This window comes from Cnephaeus nilssonii, assembly GCF_951640355.1.
Source record: "Cnephaeus nilssonii genome assembly, chromosome: 8".
Lineage (NCBI taxonomy): Eukaryota > Metazoa > Chordata > Mammalia > Chiroptera > Vespertilionidae > Cnephaeus > Cnephaeus nilssonii.
The window spans coordinates 14,633,874-14,658,534 of NC_137079.1; the positions used below are offsets into that span (position 1 = coordinate 14,633,874).

General features: G+C 36.1%; 1 protein-coding gene across 2 annotated transcripts in view; it reads left to right on the forward strand.

Moving 5' to 3' along the window:
* Window positions 1-24,661, forward strand: part of SGCZ (sarcoglycan zeta) — a 631,986-nt gene that overhangs the window by 547,775 nt on the left and 59,550 nt on the right. For both annotated transcript variants that reach the window (XM_079778790.1, XM_079778791.1), the window contains exon 4: window positions 4,576-4,663. In XM_079778790.1, coding sequence (XP_079634916.1) covers window positions 4,576-4,663 — 88 coding nt within the window. The remainder of the gene's footprint in view (window positions 1-4,575; window positions 4,664-24,661) is intronic.

The following is a 24,661-nucleotide window of genomic DNA, read 5'->3' on the forward strand; positions in this document are numbered from 1 at the left end:
TCATATATGGCTTTTATGATGTTGAGGTATGATCCTTCTATTCCCAACTTGCTGAGAGTTTTTATCAAGAAAGGGTGTTGGATTTTATCAAATGCTTTTTCTGCATCAATTGATATGACTATGTGATTTTTATCTCTCAATTTGTCTATGTGATGTACCATGTTTATTGATTTGTGGATATTGTACTAATCTTGCATCCCCAGGATAAGTCCTACTTGGTCATGGTGTATGATCTTTCTGATGTACTGCTGGATCCTATTTGCTAGAATTTTGCTGAGGATTTTGGCATCTATGTTCATGAGGGAAAATGGCCTGTAATTCTCTTTCTTTGTGTTGTCTTTATAAGGTTTTGGTATTAGGGTGATGCTGGCTTGAAAAAATGAGCTTGTAAGTGTTCCTTCCTCTTGAATTTTTGGAATAGTCTGAGGAGGATTGGTTTTAGTTCTTCCTTGAATGTTTAGTTCTTCCTTGAATGTAAAGCTCCCCTGTGAAGCAGTCTGGCCCTGGGCTTTTGTTTACTGGAAGCTTTTTGATGACTGCTTCAATTTCTTCCATAGTTATTAGCCTATTGAGATTTTTAGATTTTTCCTGATTGAGTTTTGGAAGGTTGTATTTTTCTAGGAATATGTCCATTTCCTCCAGGTTGTCTAGTTTGTTGGAATAGAGATGTTCATGGTATTTTTTTTTAACAATCCTTTGTATTTCTGTGTGGTCTGTTGTTGTTTTGCCTCTTTCATTTCTGATTTTATTTATTTGGATCCTCTCTCTTTGTTTCTTGGTGAGACTGGCTACAGGTTCATCAATCTTGTTTATCCTTTCAAAGAACCAGCTCTTGGTTTCATTGATCTTTTGTATATATATATTTTTTGGTTTCTATGTCATTTATTTCTGCTCTGATCTTTATTATCTCCTCCCTTCTACTCACTCTGGGCTTTTCTTGTTGCTCTCTTTTTAATTATTTAAGTTGTAGAGTTAGATGATTTACTATCATTTTTTTTCTTGTTTTTTGAGGTAAGCCTATTGAACTATAAACTGCCCTCTCAGGACTGCTTTCATTGTGTCTCATAGATTTTGGATTGTTGTGTTTTTATTGTCATTAGTTTCCCATATGTTTTTAATTTCTTCTTTGATCTCTTTGGTAACCCAACAAGATGAACCCGAAAATACCCACACCAAGACACATCATAATTACAGTGGCAAATGTTCAAGACAAAGAGAGAATTTTAAAGGCTGCAAGAGAGAGACAGAAAGTTACGTACAAGGGATCTCCCATTAGATTATCAAATCATTTCTCAACAGAAACACATTAGGCCAGAAAATAATGGAAGGAAATTTACAAAGTTATGCAAAGCAAGTGACTGAATCCAAGAATACTCTATCCAGCAAGGCTATCATTCAAAATTGAAGGGAAAATAAGGAGCTTCACAGACAAAAAAAAAGGCTATGGGAGTTTATCACTACCAAGCCAGCAATGCAAGAAATGCTAAAGGGACTGGGGTAAAAAGAAGAAATAAAAAGTTAAGAAGGAACACAGGCACAAAAAATAAAAATGGCTACAAACAAGTACCTATCAATAATAACTTTAAATGTACACGGACTAAATGCTCCAATCAAAAGGAATCGAGTGGCTGAATGGATAAAGAAACATGACCCATTTATATGCTGTCTACAAGAGACTCACCTCAGAACAAGGGACTTACACAGACTGAAAGTGAAGGGATGGAAAAATATCTTTCACGCAAATGGAAATGAAAAAAAAAGCTGGGGTAGCAATACTTATATCTGACAAAATAGACCTCAAAGTGAAGGCCATAAGAAGAGATAAGGAACGCCACTTCATAATACTAACGGGGTCAGTACAACAAGAGGATATAACCCTGATAAACATATATGCACCCAATGCAGGAGCACCCAAATATATAAAAAAAAAAACCCTGGAAGATATCAAGGGAGAGATCAACAACAATACAATCATAGTAGGGGATGATTTTACACCACTGACATCACTGGATAAATCCTCTACACAAAAAATCAGCAAAGAAACAGCAACCCTAAATCACTCACTAGATCAGATGGACTTAATTGACATCTTCAGAACATTTCACCCCAAAGCCACATGGGTCATTTTCAAAAATAGACCACAACTTGGGTCACAAGCAAAGTCTCCCCAAATTCAAGAAGACTGAAATCATATCAAGCATCTTCTCAGACCATAATGGCATAATATTAGACATAAACTACAATAAAAACAATCCAAAAAAATCCAAACACTTGGAAGCTGAATAGCATGCTATTAAATGATGATGTGTGTTTACATTTTTAATCACTAAAAAGATTGCTATTTTAATCATAGTTTTTAAATTATATTTAAAAATGTTCATACTTTTTAAAAAAATGCTACAGTTTACAGAAATTTAGATTTAATAATGCAAACAAAAGCATATAGTGTCATTGATTTTAAAATATCTAAACTACAGCCATACATGTTATATCATAAAATATTGAAAAAATGTGAATGAAATTCTACCAAAATTTTGTATGTTTTGAACAGCAAGGTGCTTTATAGGCTTCTGCTGTTCTAACATTCAAATTAATGTTATTTAATTCAAAGCTTTTTAAAAGATACATAGGTAACATGTATTTATTTTGCCAACATAAAATGAAATACTTTTTGTGCTTTTATGAGCTTTTTCTTTGTGCATTATCCTTACTGGGTATAATTCTTTGCAAAAAAAGTCCTCAGTCTCAATCTATATTGTAAGAAGAATTTGAACATATTTCTTGAAACAAATGATCAAATTAATTTAAAATACTTCAGATATCTTCAAAGATGAATACCTGAAGCATAGAAATATCTATGGAAAAATATCAGATTTCTTTTAATCCTCACCTGAGGATATTTTCCTTTGATTTTTAGAGAGAGTGGAAGAGAAGGGAAGACAGAGAGAAATATCAATGTGAGAGAAACACATTGATTGGTTGCCTCCTACATACACCTGTCTAGGGCCGGGGCCAGGGAGGATCCTGCAACCTAGGCACATGCCCTTGACTGGAATGGAACCCTTGGGCCCTTTGGTCCACAGGCCAAACCGGCTAGAGCAAGATAAGTTTTTTAAATTGCAAAAATAACACTATTTTCAAAAAGAAATAAGTTGTGATGAGAATGAAAGGGAATGAAATTTTATTATAGTGGTTTTTGTACAACTCTGCCTCACTTCACAAAATACATATCATCTTCAAAATGTGGAAAATTATTTTTAAAAATCAAGTCTTAGTTTAGATATATTAGCAAAGCACACTTTAAGAGAAAGTTTGTGTGTGTGCCTGTGTTTGCTAAGTGCTTTGTATCTTGCCAAAAAGGGCACAAAATAGCTTTAGAAAAAAATGCCTATAGTCTTCCTATGTATATCCAAATCACAGATTCCAAATCCTAATCTAGAAAGAGTTTTTATATGGCTTGCAAATGAAAGTACGTGTATATTTACATTGACATGGAAGTGACACACCATCTTGATTGTGAAGATACTGTTGGGAGATATTTTCATTGTCACACAGAGTGAGACAGCAAATATTTGTTGAATGAATGAATGGACAGTGTAAATAATCACCCTGCTTACGTTTTAGATCATAAAAATGATAATGTGGTCAGTTGTAAGTTAATTGTCTGAGACAGGTGGTGGCAAAAGCCTCATTCTTAGGCAATGATAATGTCCTTCCATAAATGATTTTACTATTAAGTACTAGGCCAGCGATAGAAGGAAACATCAACCAAGGTTATGCATACTAAAGGAGAATTTACAGGCAAACACTTTATGTTCTATATACCTCCTTACTTAAATCATTCTGTGATTCACAAATAATTTGTACATGGGGTAGATGGTTAAATAATTGTCATGAAGATGTATTTATCCATTCAGTAAGCACTTAGTAAATGATTTCCTTCAGCGGTATGTTAAGTAGTAGGGATATAGTTGTGTACACATGATAGCCATGGTCCCTGTGCCATGGATGGTTTCTCTCATGACAGAAACAAGTAAAAAATCAAGTAAACCCATAAATGAGCAAAATAAATTCCTTTTATGATCAGTACTTTGAACAAAATAAGTGAAGAGTGGGTATTTGGGAATTGAATGAATCTATAGTTACAGTTTTCAGGGGAAGCAATTTAGAGGCGATAACATTTAAGCTGAGATCTGTAAATTGCAAGTTCAGCTTAAAAAGAGACTGTCTCAGTTGGATAAGGTCTAGAATATCTCCAAAACCAGGCCCCTGGGAGGGGAGAAGGAGAGAGACTAGAATGCCTATGATGCATACAATAACCAGTAAAGTTGGCAATGCTTGCACCCAATAGTTAATGCCCATTTACCAATGTAGAAACATTCCTATTCTGTACAGTAGTTAAGAAGCACCCATATTTTTTATATTGTTCAACCAATGTTTGGGATTTAAAATAACTGCCCAATATAAGCAAAATAGAATTTTGATAATACCCAAACAGAGTATAGTTTTATATATTAAGTTATGACTATATTTCTATTTTTTATTTGATTTCTTTATTTTATACATGTTTCCCAGGATAGTCCACTGGTCTTACAGTCTGACAGGAATGTAACAGTGAATGCAAGAAATCACATGGGGCAGTTAACTGGACAGCTGACAGTAGGTGAGTCTTTGGGGGTAAAATTGCTTCTACCATCTTACTCCATTTAAAACTCTTGTGGTTGTTGAAATTGGGAAAAGCAAAAGTATATTATTTCTCTAATATGTAACTAGACATCCCATACAGCCCAATGATCTTGCACATGATTTGATTTGTCATGAGGCTAGCTATGGTTTCCTCTGTCCGGTAGTTATTCCTCTTGTCAATGTGTTATTATGGGGCTGAATTATATATATTTTGCTATTATTACTCTTGAATTATAAACTGCACAGTTTTGTTACCAAATATATCCCTAGTATGTGTTCAATTGTAGTAAATAGGCTTGAACAAACATGTAAGATATAACATTATGTGGTTTATGTATCCTTTATTTTAGGCAAATAATTTACCAATAAATATTATTATCAGCTTATATAAATTAAAAGTGACATAATAGTTGAATGTAATAAATCTAACATTTATGAATTACTTATAAATTTGATATTGAATCATCTAAACTTTAAGGCTAATAGGCTTTAGAAGTAATAAATATAGGTTAATGATAAAATACATATTTGATCATATTGTCATAATTTTAATATAGAGGTTCATAATACACTAAAGGCCCAGTGCACGAAATTCGTGCATGGGTAGGGTCCCTAGGCCTGGACGGCAATCAGAGCCAATCAGAGCCTTCCTTCCCTCAGCTGCTGGCTGTTGGCTCGGACCTTCTTTCATTCCACGCTGCCCCTGGTGGTCAGTGCACATTATAGTGGGCAGTCAAACTCCTGGTGGGTCCAACTCCTGAGGAGATAATGTGCATATTAGCCTTTTATTATATAGGATGGCATTATTATTTGAGTCAATTTTTGTAAGAAGAAAGGCAAAGTAAAAGTTATAGTTATGTAAGATAATACAAAGATTGAATTTATGTGTAATTGCTAAAATATTTTTTTAGAATATAACAATTTTCTGTGGGAAAATTGCCTACCAGTTATTGATTTTTTGTGTGTGTTATGTGTGTATGTATGAAACTATATTACAAATGGTAAATTACAATTTTGAGGACTGAGTTATTCTTATCTTGATAAGTACAGCATCATTTTAATGCACATGTATGTTTCTAATATTTCTAATTAAACTACACAAAATTATATCATTTAAAACATGAGATTTATAAACATGAGTTTGATTCCTTCTAGTTCCTTTGTAGGTATATGAAATACTTCTTGGTATGCTATATATTTTATGAAACCAAAGTGGAACTTATATCTTAACATATATTTCCAAAATATATAATTTCATTTTGATTATAATAATTAAATTTTATTTTACATATCTTTAAAGTATAAGAGTTGGTCAGTAGGTATCTATTAATTACTAATACTAACTGGTTAGTATTTTGTGATATATAGAAATATATCAATTAGGAATTGGGATCATATGTAAATGTATTCAAAATTAGAGAAAATAAATATGTCTATGGATACAGAACTGGTCCAGAAGCACCAGGCACTAGTGTCAATGACCTGCCAACTCATTATTGTTACAATGTTAGAACTGCAGAAACAGTTTTAAGCTGGCAGATTTTTTCATATCATGATTTTCTTAATGTTGAGAACACTTTAGATAGATAAAACTTTCTGTTATATCCTGATCTTGATTTAAAAAAGGAAAGGTTCTTGGTGGAAATGCCTAAATGTGTATTAAATACAAAAAGACATATACAAGTGTCCACTGTAATACAATAGCTACATAACTATTGTTAATAGAGCCAAACAGCTGTTTGATTATAGGGAGAAATCAAATGCCATTTGCATTTGCTGCATGCTTTCCTGCTGGAAATATGAAGAAAGATAGATCATGATTTTATTTTCAACCTTTGCTTCAAATTGATTTTAATATAGTATTGGTATTTGTCAATTGAGGGGGGGGGAGAGAAGAATGAAAAGGCAGAGAAAGGGTAGGTGGAAGGAGAAAGGTTATGCTTTGTTTTAAATGAAGCAAATCAATAAGCTAATGATATTAATGTATATGTGGATGGAAATATACTCAATCCATTGAGGCTTAAACTAAAAACTGTTTAATATCCCGGTCATTGGGGTCTACTGTTGGTGACCTCCATCTTTTCGTTGCTTTGTATTTTTCAATGGACCTGAAGAGGACAAAGGAATATGTAGAAAAGGGGAAGCATAGAGAGAATTAAGTGTTAACGTTTGAAGTCAAACTATCGAGACTCCCAAAAATAATTTATCTCTTGGAGACTCAGTTATTTCATCTCTAAAACAGAGATAAGGACACCTATTTAGAAGAGTATTATAAGAATCAAGGCAATTTCAGTACCTCAAATGGTAGACAATTGTATTTTGAATCAGGTTTTTTGATGTTGGTGATTGTAATCCTAATATATAAAAAGCCAGAGGCCGTCACAACCGAAACAACCAGACAGACGACCGAACACAGGCTGCATGGGGCGACAAGGCTGGCAGGGGGTTTAGTGAAGGACGACCAAACATCTGAACAGCAGGCTGCATGGGGTGACCAGGCTGGCAGGGGGGTTGATGATGGATGACCAAATGACTGAACAAGCAGGCTGCATGGGGTGACCAGGACAGCAGGGAGGGAAGTTGGGGGAAACCAGGATGTGAGGGGGGGGGGCAGTTGGGAGCAACCAGGCCAGCGGCAGGGGGGGGGGGCAGTTAGGGGCGACTAGACCGGCGGGAAGGGCAGTTGAGGGCAACCAGGCCAGCAAGGGTCAGTAGGGGGCTACCAAGCTGGCAGGGGGGGCAGTGAGGGGTGACCAGGCCAGCAGGGTGGGCAGTGAGAGGTGACCAGGCCAGCAGGGGGGAGAGTTAAAGGTGACCAGGCTGGCAGAGGGGGGCAATTAGGAGCAACCAGGCCAGTGGGAAAAGCAGTTGGGGGCAACCAGGCCGTCAGGGGGGGAATTTGGGGGTGATCAGGCTGGCAGGGGGGGCAGTTATGGGCAATCAGGCAGGCAGGCAGGTGTGCAGTTAGGAGCCAGCGGACAAGGATAGTGAGAGGGATGTCCGACTGCCGGTTTAGGCCCAATCTCTGGGATCGGGCCTAAACCGGCAGTCGAACATCCCCTGAGGGGTCCCGGATTGGAGCGGGTGCAGGCTGGGCTGAGGGGACCCCTCCCCCTCCGTGCACGGATTTCGTGCACCAGGCCTCTAGTAATTATATAGTCACTTAAGTTATAAATACATTGCTATTACTTGAGAAATTTTATGATTATTTTCTATCCAATGTATCCCTGTGATAGTAGTTGAGGAATATGTACTGGATTATAATACTGTTGTGAAGATATACTACAAAACACATCACAGTAAGTATACCTGATGTATGGAAACATTTGAAGTCATATCAGGATACATTTATCTCTAGGTAGAATTTGAAGATATAATAGGATGAATTTAAGCAATGTATTCAATCAGTATTCATTTTTAAAGACTTTAATTTTAGTTGTATTGACATAAAATAGCTATTTAACCTTCTTTTCCTGCTACTTTTTAAATTTCTTTCACTTTTTTTAGCATAGAGATTTATAGTATAAACATGATACTATTTTGCAATATTTTAAAATATACTTCCAAAAATGGACTCATTTATAAAAAATAAATTTATTTATTCTTCATTTTCTAAGTAAAACATTTCTAATTTCTACCCTAAGTCTATCAATTTCCATTAGAAAAGTGTGATAGACTGAATTCTTTTTCTGCGTTTTATTCCCATTACTTAAGGGAAAATAAAATGTCTCTTATCAGTAGCTACCTGTGTCATATTTTCCCAAAATTCTATATATGATTGGTCAACAAAGAAAATATCCATGTCTCTTGTATCCTGCCCTTCTCATTTTTTCATACAAGCCTACCTTCCTGCTGATTACATTTGCAAGGGTAATGGAAGGCAGGCCTGAGCAGACCTGATGTGTTTATTCTAACCCAGACTCTTTCTGAGAATATGAAACCAGATCATTTCTGACTTAATAGATGCAAAGAAAACATTTTATACATATGACAGCTCAGACATATTCAAAATTAAATAAATCAACATTTTTAGATTTGGGGTTTAAAAATCAATTGAAATATACTTTGTGTGCTTATAAAATTCTAGGCTTTGTATTAAATTTATGTTAATACCAGAATACTGCCCCCCAACCCCCAATGACATGTAAGATTTCAGTTTTTCATAGAAGATGAGTGAATTCAATAATTCCTTACACAATTTATTTTTCTTAGAATAAAGCTGAAAGAGAGGACTAAGATTGTTTTTAAGAAGTGATTAAAGAACATACAAGATCCTAAGAGGTCAGATTCCTTCAAGAAAAAAAATAAGAATTTTCTTAAACATGTACCAGAATCATTAACCAGGTCAAAATTTCTACTTTTCAATCGATAAATGTCTATGTTAGCAGAGTGTTCCTCTTTTATATGTGACATAAAGGGTGTGTGATTTTATATGTTATATGTTCATATAATATATGTTGATAGCATAATAGTTTCTATATTACAGGACATTTTCATCAAATAACATGGGTAAAATGTGAAGTATGCATTTTGTGAAACATATCACATTTTCTTAGGAAACTGCTCTAATGTGATACACAGAATAATAAATCATTTTTAGGGCAGTGCATGTGTAATATTATGTTGTTTTGATATAAACTCTGTTCATAAAACTGATCATTAATTCTATAGTAATTGGATTTTCTAAAAATATAATTACCTTTCCAATCATATCATGGAGATAATTATCTTTTATTTCCCAATAACATTACATTGATCTATAATAGAAAAGACAAACTATGTTAAATAGTTTAAAAATATAAATGTTAATTTCACCAAATTAATTGCTCTTCAGTACCTCTTAGCCAACTTGAGTAAGGTATTAAAGTATATGTTGCTTATTCTTACATTGCATTAGAAAGTATTAGTTTTGATAAAAGCAATGGCTGAAAAGTAATAATATATATATTTTTTACTTTCGTATGTCTTGTTATCAGTCAATAGCAGGAAAATAAAAATAAAAAGAGGATAAACTAAAAACTTGAACATGGAATAATATTACTGAGAAAAGATAGTTTTGGTTTTAATTATTTTTGTTTAGTAGCATCCTTATTTTAAATTTCAGTCACAAACAATGTTGATTTAAAAACCCAGAATGATTGCTATGTGGTCCTGTGTTGAAAAAATAATAAACTCCATGCTGCCACATCTATATCATTGTCCCAGTAAAACATTAAGACTAATTGGGTATTAAATAATTAGAATGTCATTGTTCTGAAATTTTTCTTTTAAAATGTGCTTCAGTCACAATCTTATGCTTCAAATGGGAACTTGTATTTCATCATAATTCTTCTTATTTAGTGCTCAATAAATTTGGGAAAATTAATTAACTCCTAGAATTGCTAGCTGTTATTGTCAGAATCATTTACTCATCATTGATATTGTCATTTTCATTTTTCAAGAATCAGGGCATATCAAATTATATAAAAACCTCAATTACAATCTACAGTTCCTCATTTTTCTTTCTTTAAAATTTTTAAAGAAATCACCAGAGTATACGTTTTTATTGATTTTAGACAAAGAGGGAAGCAAGGGAGGGAGAGGGGGGGTGGAGAGAAAGAGAGACAGAGGGGGAGAGTAACATCAAAGTGAGAGAATAACATGGAGTGGTTCCTTTCCATATGCACCCAACAGGCCACCTTTGGAGACAATGCTCCAACCTACTGAGCCACACCAGCCAGGGCTTTTGTTTTTTCAATTTTGTTTGTTTGTTTTTTGTCTGTCTTTAGTCACTATTTCTTCAATGCTTTAAACTTCTTCAAAGTAATTCTTAAATACATCTAACTATGTAGCAGTAAGTAAAAAATGCCATGGGCAAGAAATTAAACACATTGACATTTACATTCAGTACCAGTTTTCTTTAAATATTTCACATTTTCAGGCTTAATCACCACACAATACTGCAAACAAGTGCAGAGGGCTCTGCAGGAGAGCGGACTCAGGCTTCTTCAGCATCTGAGGAGTTTGCTTGCCTTCACTGCCCTGGGGACTTCTGAGGGAGGTACTCGGGGAGTTGGGTTGATGAATGAGCAGCAGATGGGCCAGAACAGATTGGCCGCACTGGCCTTTTGCCTTTTCCAGGGTCTGTCAATCCACTCCACACTTAAACATCAAATTCATTTTATTTATGACTAGAGAAGATGTGCTTGATAAGAAAAAAATTACACTTTTAGAGTTGTGTAAGGAAAATATTTCCCTCTGATTTGTTTTCTTCTCACTTTGAGTTGATATATACAAATAATACAGTTCATAGGATGAAACAAACATTTAGAAAATATAGTAAGTTTATTAGGAGATAAAAATGTATACATATATAAAAATACATTAAAATTAGTACAGTTTATCTATATATAAGCTATTTGTATCCTATAGAGTAATTAATTAAACTACATTGACCTTCCTGGTAGTAGAGTTACAAGGGAATTGTAACTAATTATGTGCTACCACTACATTTAAGGAAAAAACATATGAGCTTCTTATGGGAAACCAAAATTATACTGAATGAAATGTACACATCCTATATAATAAAAACCTAATATGCTAAGTGTCCAGTTGACCAGTTGTTCGTTCAACCAATCAAAGTATAATATGCTAATGATATGCTAAGGCCGCTCAACTGCTTGCTATGACATGCACTGACCATCAGGAGGCAGATGCTCCAACCAGTAGGTTAGCTTGCTGCTGGGGTGCGGCTGATCGGGACTGAACGAGACAGGCCAGACATGCCCTGGAGCCGTCCTGCAGTTCCTCCTCAGCTGGCCAACCTCCTGCGTCCTTCCCTGGCCCCGATCATGTAACAGTGGGGTCCCTCGGTCTGGCCTGTGCTCTCTCGCAATTTGGGACCCTTCAGGGATGTTGGAGAGCCGGTTTTGGCCCAATCCTGCAGGCCAGGCCGAGGGACCCCACTGGTGCATGAATTCGTGCACCGGGCCTCTAGTTGATTAATAAAAAGAAAACTGGGGGATGCAGTGTATATTGCTTTTAGCAACTCTACATCAAAGAAGCATTGGGCCTGCTCATACTTTGTCATAGTGCTTCAAAGAATGCAGAGAACAAGGCAACAAAGTGCAGTTACATAAAAATAATTGTGGGTGGCAAAATATAATATGTTTACTGGTTCAACTTAATTCAAGGATAAAGATCTAGACCTACCTGCAAGAGATAATGTGTGTGACCATTGTTTCAGTGATATGTACCTTCACCTGGACTTGTCATTGATCAGATGAAGAAAGAGCCCAAAAATCTTAGTGACTGTGACTGTAGCTGGATCTTTTCATTTCAAAAATCAAGTAACCTGATGATAAAAATGATACACTTGAGTAAAAACTGGAGACCCTACGTCTTTTAACTGTGTCAATGGCTCTCTGCCCACCTCAGTACAGCCACCAAATGCCAAGATAGACAGATATACTCACACACACACACACACACACACACACACACACACACACACGCACTCACACACACACACGCCACAGGCGTCCCCATAGAAGGAAAGCAAAGCCAGCACAACTTTAAAGAGACATTTCTGAGTCTACCACTGCACACAGCAGGGTTGATGGAGACATCAGCATTTTATTCTGTTCAATATGCTCCAAGCTAATTTGCTTAGGAGCTTTTTAAAAAAAATTACCAGCCAACTATCATGACAAAATAAAACCTCTGAAAAGCAAGAAGTGCATTAAATCACCTAATTTTAAGGATTAATCACATCATTAGTCACAAAATTGTAATAGTGACTATGTTATAATTAAGAATTTAATATACATTGATGCTTATTGGATTGTTTAAACCACTGAGCATTTTTTAATGTTCCACAAATTTAAGTTAATTCCTATGTCCTAAGATTTTACAAGATTAGACACAAAACATGTGCTAAAGAGGCACTTTGATTATGATTAATTATTAAGAATTATTCTAGAAAACCAAAAAATTAGAGCATAAGTTCAATGAAAAGTATTTTTTAAATACAGGCATATATCAGTTTTAAATAATAATAATAGTATGAGGAAAAAATAGTATGAGGACTTGTTTAATAATGGTTTATATATCAAAACAATATAAAGAAATATGTTCACCTAGAAATCATCATTTCCTGGGAAACTAGTTTTTGGAAGGTATTGCATTTTTTTCTTTATTGATTAAGGTATTACATATGTGTCCTTATCCCCCCATTGCCCCCCACCCCCTACTCATGCCCTCACCCCCCTGGTGTCTGTGTACATTGGTTAAATTTATATGCATGCATACAAGTCCTTTGGTTGATCTCTCACTGGATGGATGAAAAAATCAACTTATGGAAGGTATTACATTTTAATAATTTATAGCACTGGGCCTAGAACAGCTGTCACTTCCCAGTTCTGTGACCTTATGCAAGTCACACTGGACATCCCCTCCAGTATTCATCTCATAAAGTAGATGTGAGGATTAAATAAATGAATATATGCGAATTTTGGGGAATAATTGCTGAAGCATTATGTGTATGTTAGTAAATTGTAATTTTTATTAGATCTCCGTGTAAATAATTCTGTATAGTTGACCAAGTCTCTGGATTTTACTTTGCTCATCTATGAAATGGGTATAATGCTACACTGCCTCCATGTTTCTCTCCTGTTCCACATCTAAAAATGAAAAACTGTTTTTTACCTTTAGAGAAGGAAATTAGTTGATGAGTAATTTCGTCCATTAAATTCCCCACTGTGTAGTAGTCCTGACAAAATGACACACTATTTGAGTAATTGAAATCTTAGCCACAAATTAGAAGTATTTTATATTTAGAATTAAGAATGTGAATAGACACAACTAAATCAACATCGTTATGTTTTTATACTTTCAGCAAATTTTATAATAAAATTTAATACACAAATTAATTCAACAAGCCCAATCAGCTTATTTTTGTAAATACTAAACATCAGCATGTTTTGTCCTGAAATAAATGGAGAAAAATGTAGATGAGGATTTTATAATAAATATTTAAAGACCCCTAAAGTGACATGTAATCTTGCATTGAAGCAATTACTACTGTGAACACCTGGGAATTGCTTAATTGACTGCAGATGGTGTAGAACATAAAAAACGTAGAAGGTTACAGATTATTCTTATGTACCAAATTTATGTTTTTTTCATTGACTCATTTTTTTTAACTTAGAGAATGCTGTAGTAGTCTGGGACAACTTAATAAGGATGAATATTTTATGTAAATAGGCTGCAAATCTTGGAGAATAGATCAACAAAACACTTAGGTTTAATGTTACACATACATGTAAAATGATTAAATACATCGTTGATTTTTAAGGGCTCATTGTTAATATCAATCATATTAATTAAACTACTATTAATTAATTAATTACTCCGTTTGGGAAAGTAGTATATTGAAGCAGATGCCTATGATTTTAGGACAAGATTGCATTCTTAGAAATTAGGACCCGTGGTGTAACTCAGTTATAATGAAAATTACAGTAATTAAATAAAATAAAATAATGTGCATGTTTTGAAAAATTATATCACATGAGATTTTTATGTCATTGTCATAACATCCTGAGTCATTACACTGCCTTTTTGGTGTTAGTTGCAAATTGTTATTATAATAAAGACAAAACAAATGCTTTGTCTCAAATATTTAATTAAATTCTCAAATATGTGTAGAGTTAGGCATTCAGGATCAAGGAATGCTGAGGATTTTCTTCCTGGAGGACCTAGACCGAATTCTGAAATAGATGGTTTGGCTCAGTCATATCTAGCCTTTGCCTGCTTCTGTACTCCTGCTCTTATCAAGTACCCATGCCCTAGTCTGAGATCCATCATTGTGGTTCTTCGAGGCCAGTTCCACTTCACAGTTCTCTGTTTTATGGTCCTAAAGACCATCCCTGCAAGGTGTTGGCCTCTCCTTGTCAAGACCATGGGTAGCTAATCTGCTAAAATTGTCAGGGATACTAATGCTTTGACTGGTAGGAAAACGTCATGGAATGTCTTCCTTTTCAAGCAAAATATATGTTTCAAAATATGGTAATAATGCCTTTAGTTGTCAAAGAAATAAATCTAGTCTTGAGTATTTAGGAATGAGCATGTGGAATAAAATGAAAAATGGTGGCTCTATTAGGACTTATTATAAAGGTCCATACTCACCATCTTAGCATTACCTAGGCCAGTCCATCTCTTTAAGTGGTGATAAAAGGAAGTAATATAGTTTTTTCAATAAATGCAATGTAAGAGTTGAGTACATATTTATAACATAATACTAAGGAAAGCACTAAAGAGCTGAATCACTATTTTGTTAATTATGTGATTACATTAAATAACTTAAAATGTGCCACAACTATAGCTCAGTGTTTAAATTTTAATGGTAAGAAGATTGTAATGAAATAAAAATGATATATTACAGAGCTTACTACAGGATAAGAGTAAAATAAAGTAAGCAAAATACAAGAGTGTTTTTTTTTAGTTCATATTTTAGATGTTTAGTGAGCACTAGAAGTGTATGACTTATCTGAAATTAATGAGTCTATAGTTTATACACTGAACCAAACTTTGTTTTTAATGAGGCTCCATTTGTGGGACCTCAGAATTGCAGGTGCTTTGAGTTTCATATATAATTGACTTATTGAACATGCAAATTTTTGTTGGCCTCAATAAGAAACTTGTCTTTGGAAATTTGCTTAATGGGGCATACTGTTCACAAATGTAAGGTTATGGGACTAATTATCTGAAAACATCTGTGGTAGGAAGCTAAATAAGGCTTAGGGGTCCATGTGTACACGGAAGATTATTTATCTCAGTTTTAGGGACTTGGATGAGGTTGCAGTGGATCCCAGACCACTAAGGAGCAATACTAATGGCCTGGCCATGGAATACAGGGAGACAAACTGTGGGGACCATTACTTATGATGGTCTAGTTCTATTAAGTGCATTAGCTATTTTCTCAAATTTCACTTTGGAGTATGTGTCTATTCTTATGTGTAGTTTTGGAGAAATTCCAAGTCAGATAATGTATACATCAGAAAAATAAGCACAGTGGGAATAGAAAATGGAGTATAGGAAAAGGGAAAAAATGAATCAGAGCAATTCTTGTTTCCAAGTATATGCTGGACCCCTGATAATATACTCCGTAACAGTATTACCACATCTTCCTAAGACTGCCTTAAAATTGCTATCAGTCCCTTAATCTGAATTCTTTGGTTAAAGTGTTTAACTAGCTCTGAATTCACTGGCAACCTTTCCCCACAATATCATACTTAGATATTTTGTCATATATTTGCCTAAAATCAAGAATATGAAATCTTATACTTCCCTCATACATAGATCCAATTGTGGCATGGCTAGTTTTCAATGTTTCAGCTGAGGTCCTGTGTCTGCTCCTTTCTTTTCTAAATGCTCTCAAACACATCAGACGAGTGCAAATTTCATAGTCCATCCTCCTTTAACCCCTCCAAGGAATTAGTGCATGTTAACGCCTACTATTTAAAACCTATCTTCTCTCATGTCACAATATTTAGAAAAAAATCATTTCTAATTTTGCATTGCTTTTGCCATTTTGTATCATTCCACAAAGATTACTGAAAGTAACTTACAGACCAGTCACGATACAAGTTATTTTGGGAGTCTAGGGGCTCTGTGGTTCTAAAAAATAAGCTTATTTTCCCCATAGTCTGTCTTCCTGAGTCTTCATGATTGGATCGCCTTTTTTCATCTCCTGTGGCCTCATTTTTCACTCAATTTTCACTTTTAAGTGAATCATTAAATGTATCCAAAAAAGCCGCACTGGGGAATTGTGGGAAATAAAGTCTTCAATGTCATACACTAAGACATCAATTCTATGTATTTTTACATTAAAGGCTCTGAGAAATCATAAACTGTAGCCATTGCAATTACTAGAATGAAAGATGCCGAGAACACCAAGTGCTGGACGAGATGAGTCCCATAAGCTGCTGCTGCTGGGGACAGAATGCAGTAGCCACTCTGACCAAGGTTGCCTGTTTCCTGTGAAGTTAACAGGGTCAAACTGAGGCTTTCTTTCTGTTTGTTGGTTTGTTTGTTTGTTTGTTTTTTCAATTTCAATAAAGCTAATCAGCTTCCCTTCAAAATACAGCTCCTGTTTCTGTTTTCTCACCCATAATCAACTGATCCTTTAGAAGAGCCCTTGTTTAAATACAACATTAAATAGGTCGCCTCTGCTTTTGAATAACCTCCTCAAAGCTCAGTGAAAATAGAAATTAACTCTGGAATTCATTTGTTGATATCACATGGACAAATGCAATGAATAACAAAGGCAATGAATGCAAACAACGTGAAACTATTGAAAATTCAACCGACGCCACTGAATAGTTTATGGTTCTTAGGATGAAGTAGTTTCAAAGAAAAGTGTGTTCAGAATCTAAAAGGAAGAGATGCTGCGAGGCTGGCTTCCTGTCAGACAGAGGGCACAAGGCCCCTGGCTGAGCACGGAAAATGATGAACTCCTATGGGCCTTTTCAAAATACACCAAGAATTTTCTTATGTGTAGAAAATTTAACGGGTTACGGAAAGTGTTAGTAGGGTCACAGTGTAAGTAACGAGAATAAACAGTTTTGAGATTCTAATAAGTGTTTCAAAGCAAGAACGTCATGTGATATTAGAAATGATTTAATAATGATTACGATCTTAAATGGGTTTGTTGGCCTCCTTCCACTCTCTCCTTTATCGTGCCTCTTTTCCCCCGGGTCATTTTATAATTTTTATAGTAACATAATAAAAGCTCTTTCATGTCAGAACATCAATAGATCTGAATTTATTATTTTTTTTTCTTTCTGTGTAGCAGACACATTTAGAGGAATGAAAATAAAGAAATATTATTTAGCATAAGTGAGCTTTCACTTAGGGGTATATGTCAAAAAGCACAAAGCTATGTGACATACTAAATAGTGACCATGCGTTTTGGTGCAAAGCCATGGAAGGCACACTTAGAAGGTTTAAATTATTTTCCAGCTCACTACTTCTGCATCCCCCTGGCTTCAGAGCCCGAGCTCTTCCCCCTGCACCTGCCACCTGGTTTATACCCATCAGATGCCCTAGTGATGTCTTATCTGCTGACAAGGAGAATTCTGCAACTTACTGCATTATCACCAAGGTTCTCGTTTGTCCTTGGTATTTCTATCCCCTTATAAATATATTTCTGGATGCATTAAAGTAACAATCTACTTTACTCAATTTAAAAATTATCTACTTTGTTAGAACAGGTGGTTTGTACAGGTTTAAACTTGAAAAACCAGTTGGGTCCGTGTTGTATCATTTTCAATAGAAGTCCAAAAACTGTGGGCCTTATTTGTTATGCAGAGTCACTTTAAAAGTTTGAGCTCAGAGTGTTGCCATGGCATTAAAGATGTGCTTTGTGATGCAAATTAGAAATAAACTGATGAATGGGTGCAAGTATGTCTAGAGGATAAAGGATGCATTTAACACATTTTCCTTTGGGATTCCTGGAGAAGATGACAAGCAGAAAGTATATAGGAGGGTGCTGTTGAGAGGCACACAGGTAAGAGAATGAAGAAGGTATGAAGACAGGACTGTGGAGAGGAAGGAACTGACCCTTAATGCCCTGCAATGGAGGCCTCAATTTGTCTTAGTAATAGGATCTCAGGGACTTAACTGCTGCTGGGAGTTCAGCATCCATTCAAAGTGCCATAGGAAGCAGAAAAGCATCTGAGGGAATAGCAAGGACTCTGGAGACAGGCTACAGGGATTTATTTTCATTCATCCATTTACCAACTGTGTGATTTAGGCAAGTAAGTTAACCTCTCTGTGTCTGAGATTCCTAACTGTAAAATGGGTATCCTACCTAATAAAAGAGTAATATGCAAATTGACCCTAACTCCGCTACACCCACAAGCCATGCCCACCAGCCAATCGGGAGCAAATATGCAAATAAACCCAACCAAGATGGCTACAGCCACAAAGAGCAGGAGGGAGGCTTGGGTTTCCCCGGTAACAAAGGAAGCCAAGCTTTCCAAGTACCGTTGCAGGCCTAAGCCTCCACTCAAGGCTACAAAGTTTCAATTATAGAATGTAAACAAATCCAAACAGAAATGGTGGCAGCCACTGAGCTGGAAAGAGCGGGAGGCTTGGGTTTCCCACGGCAATGGAGAAAGCAAAGCTTCTACAGCCCTGGCTGGCCTAGGCCTCCAGGCTACAAAGTTTCAATTATAGAAGAACACAAACCCCAAAAGAAATGGCTGCCGGCCACGGAGTGAGCAGGAGGCTTGGCTCCGCTCCAGGCTACAAAGTTTCAATTGTAGAAGGTAAATAAATTCCAGATACCAGGGCCTCTGCTTGGGTCGCCAGGGGGCGTGGCTGGCCTTCAAACCACCACAGGCCCTTCACCCAGGCCACCCCACACCCCCCCACCCTGATCCGGGATACCCTTCAGGGCAAACCAGCTGGCCCCCACCTGTGCACCAGGCCTCTATTCTATCTAATGAAAGAGTAATATGCAGATTGACCATCACTCCAACACACAATATGGCTGCACCCATGTGGACACAAGATGGCCACCACAAGATGGCCAGCAGGAGAGGGCAGTTGTGGGCGATCAGGCCAGCAGGGGAGAGCAGTTGGGAGGGACCAGGCCTGCAAGGGAGGGCAGTTGGGGGCAATCAAGCCTGCAGGGGAGGGCAGTTAAGGGTGACCAGGCCAGCAGAGGAGGGTAGTTGGGGGTGACCGGGCCTGCAGGGAAGGGCAGTTGGGTGGGACCCAGGCCTGTAGGGGAGAGTAGTTGGGGGGGAACCAGGCCTGCAGAAGAGGGCCGTTAGGGGTGACAAGGCCTAAAGGGGAGGGCAGTTAGGAGCAAACACACTGGCAGGGGAGCAGTTAGGCATCAATCAGGCTGGCAGGGGAGTGGTTAGGGGGTTATCAGGCTGGCAGGCAGAAGCGGTTAGGGGAAATCAGGAAGGCAGGCAGGTGAGCAGTTGGGAACCAGCAGTCCTGGATTGTGAGAGGGATGTCCGACTGCCCATTTAGGCCCGATCCCACGGGCAGTCGGACATCCCTCGAGGGGTCCCAGACTGGAGAGGGTGCAGGCTGGCCCGAGGAATACCCCCCCACTGCCCCCCATGCACGAATTTAGTGCACCGGGCCTCTAGTAATGATAATATTTGCCTTGTTATTTTGGTCATTAAATAAGTTGATGTAAGTGACATTCTTAGCACATATTAAGTACTACAGATGTGCTAGCTGCTAGTATTAGTAGTATGTCTTAATGAGAGAACCACCAGAAAAGATTTATTCAGATGTACCATAATTTTTATTGGATGGTGATCACTCAAGGTAACATTTAATTCTAGCATCTTAAGGTTATTGAGTGCTATCGCTTGATTTATTGGCATGGGCAGGTGCTTTCACATGTCATGACATTCACAAGACTACTGCTGGGCGATAAGCACAATTAAATTACCCATAGCATCTGGCCCTTTAACCAGTCACTGACAGGACATTAAGGTTTTATATTTGTTCTCTCTTAGTTTTCTGACATTCCAACAGCTCATTAATTCTGGTAACAATAAATTATTCTAGATGTGAATGTTTTATATGAACATAAAAATGAGCAGTGAATAATGCCTTATATTAATTGTATTACTTTACATTGTTATTGAAAATATACATGAAAAAAGTGAACTCTAGAATATGCATCTTTATTAAAGTTATCAGTTTCCCACAAAGTTAACTGACAAATGTAAAACAACTTGAATGAACATACTAATGGGTATTTCACAACTTGATAAAATATTTCCAAACAATATAATTTAATGAAAAGCCAAGAGAATTTTAATATGTGTAACATTAACTATTACAGGCACAATAACTAATACAATTTGGGGTTAAAAAGAACAAAATCAATAACTAGAACAAGGAAGTTACCATGTATCTACAGTAATTCAACATAGGTTAAAAGTATCCTGTGAACTCAATAGGAACATAAGAAGGGGAATTACTAAACACAGGAAGTTGACTTAATTGTCCAACAGTTTAGCAGCAAGAGTTAAATCTCTACACCTTTATACAATAAAACAATAAGTTGACCTTGGAGAACCATAATGGTTTTATTTGAAATTTGAAACAAATAATGGAAAATATATATATTAGAAGAGCCATGTGATCTTGTGTGGAGAAGGTCTTCTAGAGTATACTGTACATTACAGGCTGCAGAAGAAAAGACTAATTGATTTACATAATGAAAACTTAAATTCTTCTAAAAGTCAATATGCCCATAAACAAAATTGAATGCTAATATGTAAATATTAACAAAATTACCATCTTATTTGAGTTTGCTCTATAAAGAAGTTTTCCATTTTGAGTTTATTTTTGTGTATGGTATAAGTTGGTGGTCTATATTATAGGAATCCTCAGGCAGCAAAATCTCAGACATATGCCAAAGCAATATATTCACCGATACAGCTCCTAGGGCAAAGGAAACTAAAGAGAAAATAAACAAATGGGACTACATCAAAATAAAAAGCTTCCATACATCAAAAGAAACCGTCAACAAAACAACAAGAAAGCCCACTCTACATGGGAGAACATATTTGCCAATGTTATCATCGATCAGGGTTTAATCTCTAACATTTACAGGAAACTCGTACTACTTAACAAAAGAAAGGTAACCCAATCAAAAAATGGGCAACAGACCTAAATAGATACTATTCGAAAGAGGACATGAGGAAGGCCAAGAGACATATGAAAACATCCTCAGTCACTAATCATCTGAGAGATGCAAATCAAAGTGACAATGAGGTACCATCTCACACCTGTCAGAATGGCTATCTCAACAAATCAACAAATGACAAGTGCTGAGGAGGATGTGGAGAAAAAGGAACCCTCATGCACTGCTGGTGGGAATGCAGACTGGTGCAGCCACTGTGGAAGACAGTATGGAGTTTCCCCAAAAAACTAAAAATGGAACTCCCATTTGACCCAGTGATCCCACTTCTAGAACTATATCCAAGAAACTAAAAACACCAATCAGAAAAGATATATGTACCCCTATGTTCATAGAAGCACAATTCACCATAGCTAAGATTTGGAAACAGCCTAAGTGTCTATCAGCAGGTGAATGGATTTAAAAAATGTGGTAAATCTACACAATGCAATACTATGCTGCAGTAAAAAAAAGAAGGAATTCTTTCCTTTTGCAACAGCATGGATGGGACTGGAGAGCATTATGCTAAGCGAAATAAGCCAGTCAGAGAAAGATAAATATCACATGATCTCACTCATTTGTGGAATATAATGAACAACATAAACTGATGAACAAAAACAGATCCAGAGACAGAGAAGCATCGATCAGAACGTCAAACCTCAGAGGGAAGGTAGGGGAGGGTGGGGGTAAGGGGGAGAGATCAACCAAAGGACTTGTATGCATGCATATAAGCCTAACCAATGGACACAGACACTAGGTGAGTGAGGGCATGAGTTGGGGAGGGGGGGCAATGGGGGAATAAGGACACATATGTAATACCTTAATCAATAAAGAATAAAGAAGTAAAACAGCACATTAAAAAAATAAGGTTTCCATTAGGTGGCATCAATCTCTTGGTCTCTCTGAGGAGTGCCATCATGGGCATATGTTTTCCCCAGTCTCTTCTGGTTTCGAGCCCCAGTCCTACTTATGATTGGAATCTACACTGTGATATACTGTGGGCAACAGAGTAAAATTTTTATTGTAGTGTTTAGTGCTTGCCCATTTATATTTAACTGTAATTATTGATATCTTTCCATTTAAATATACCATCTTGCTGTTTCTTTTCTCTTTACTTCCTCTATTTTTTGATTGTCTTATTTTCCATTCCTGCCCTATTTCATCAGCTGATTTCTTTTTAGTATCCCATTTTATCTCCTCTATTGCCTTTTTAGCTAATCTTGTCTCATTGCTTAAGCATTCATTGATTCCACTCAGATATAATAATTCTATCAGATAACATTTATTCACTGCATGTGATATGCCTTTTTTATTTTACCTTTATGAATTGAAAGAGCATGGATGCATATAAGATGTAAACAATTTTTGAAGAATAATAAGTCTCCTACAAACTTTGTGCCATCTACAATTTTGAAGTGCTGTAATTTTATGTTTGTATACTATGTAAAAGCCAGAATATTTTGCACATATGTAGTTTGATTGGGACCCTTACATGAAACAATAGGTCAAAATGGTCACTTTCATTTCTCTTAAACAACTTGGTCAACAGAAGTGGAATAAAGAGATAGATTTTACCTGATGCTCAAAGTTCATAGAAATCAGGCCCAGGAAAAAAAAATACCATAGTAGTTTAGGAAATGGTTGGCTAGGTAGTCTATAAGTATTATTATTATTATTATTATTATTATTATTATTAATCACCAAAACAACAAGAATACAAGTATAAAAGATTACATTTATACCATTAAGGTCAGGTTTTAGAAAAATCTAAATAGAACTCTAGTTTGCCCAATACAAAAGTCTATAAGAGAATTTGCCTCAGTAAATGATAGTAGCCTTCTCGACAGCATCATTTCAGCTATATATATTTAAATTAGACACTGATGAATTTGTGCAGCGATTCAGTGATTTCTATTTGAGGGATAAAGGGACAGAGAGAGAGAGAGAGAGAGAGAGAGAGAGAGAGAGAGAATGACTGCACAAAAAACATAAAGAAGAAGAAAATAAAGAGTAACAAAAATGCAACTAAAAGAAAGCCAAATCACAATGTATGTACTATTCAACATGGGTGTGGTGAGTAATTTATTGATTCATATAATTGGAAAGTCCAATTGGTTTTTCTCTGACCATACCCAGTTGTTTAAGCAATTATTCAGGATTGTCTCTCTGTCCTTGTCTTTCTCTTTCTGTTCCTTTCTTGCGGATTGAATGAATTTTCAGGCAGACTTTTTCCACATGGGAGATAGACTTAAAAGCTTCAAGTGTATATCATGGTCAGTGTCTGTGATCTGAAAAGAAGAATGTGCCTCTTTCAAAACTTAGCCCAAAAATCAGGAGAGTGTTTGAGTCAGGTGCTTATGCATGAATTAATTGCTTTGGTCAGAGAAAATAATACCACTCTAAGAAATGGTATTCTAGAGAGTCAGCACGACTGGCCCCATGGACTGACTCTGAGGAATCTATTGTCAGTAAGACTGAAGAGAAGTGGTATTTAAATGATGTTTATTCCAACAGTAATCAGGGAATTGTACATCGAAACCAACTATGGCATATCTCTTACATGCTCAGATTAGCAAAAATTTTGAAGTCGGATAACACTGAGTGTTTGCAAAGATGCAGAGCTACCGGAACTCTCATATTCTCTGGGAGGAATGTTAATAGATACAATCAGTTTGGAAAATAACTTTTTGTTATCTACTAAATTTAAAGTACATTTTCTACTCTCTCACACCCAAATATAAGCCCTAGAAAATTCTTGCCGAAGTATAGAAGCAATCTTGTACGAAGTTTTGCAGCATCATCGTTACTAACTCTGATATCCCAGAAACAACCTAAAAGATTATCAGTAGAAAATGGATCATTGACCTGTGGTCTATCCATCTGATAGAATAAAACAGTGAATACGAATAAACTGGAGATACATGTATTGAAATAGATGAATCTAACAAATTTAATGTTGTATGCAAAAAATCTAGTCACCGAAAAATATAAGTACTATAAAGGTATATTGTATACATATATATAACTCAAAACATGCCAATTTTAAAAAACTGTTTTAGGAATACATACATAAGTACAGTTATAAAATGGGAGTGATAGAAACTAATTTCAAGATAATGTTGACATTGGAGCTCCCCAGGGAAGGAAGGGACACGTGATTAAGAAAAGGTTGCATTGAACATTTTATCTATGTTGTTAATATTTACTTGTCTGGGTGGTTGGTAACACTATTTATATAATCTTTATATGCGTAAGTTTTTCATAACTTTAAAA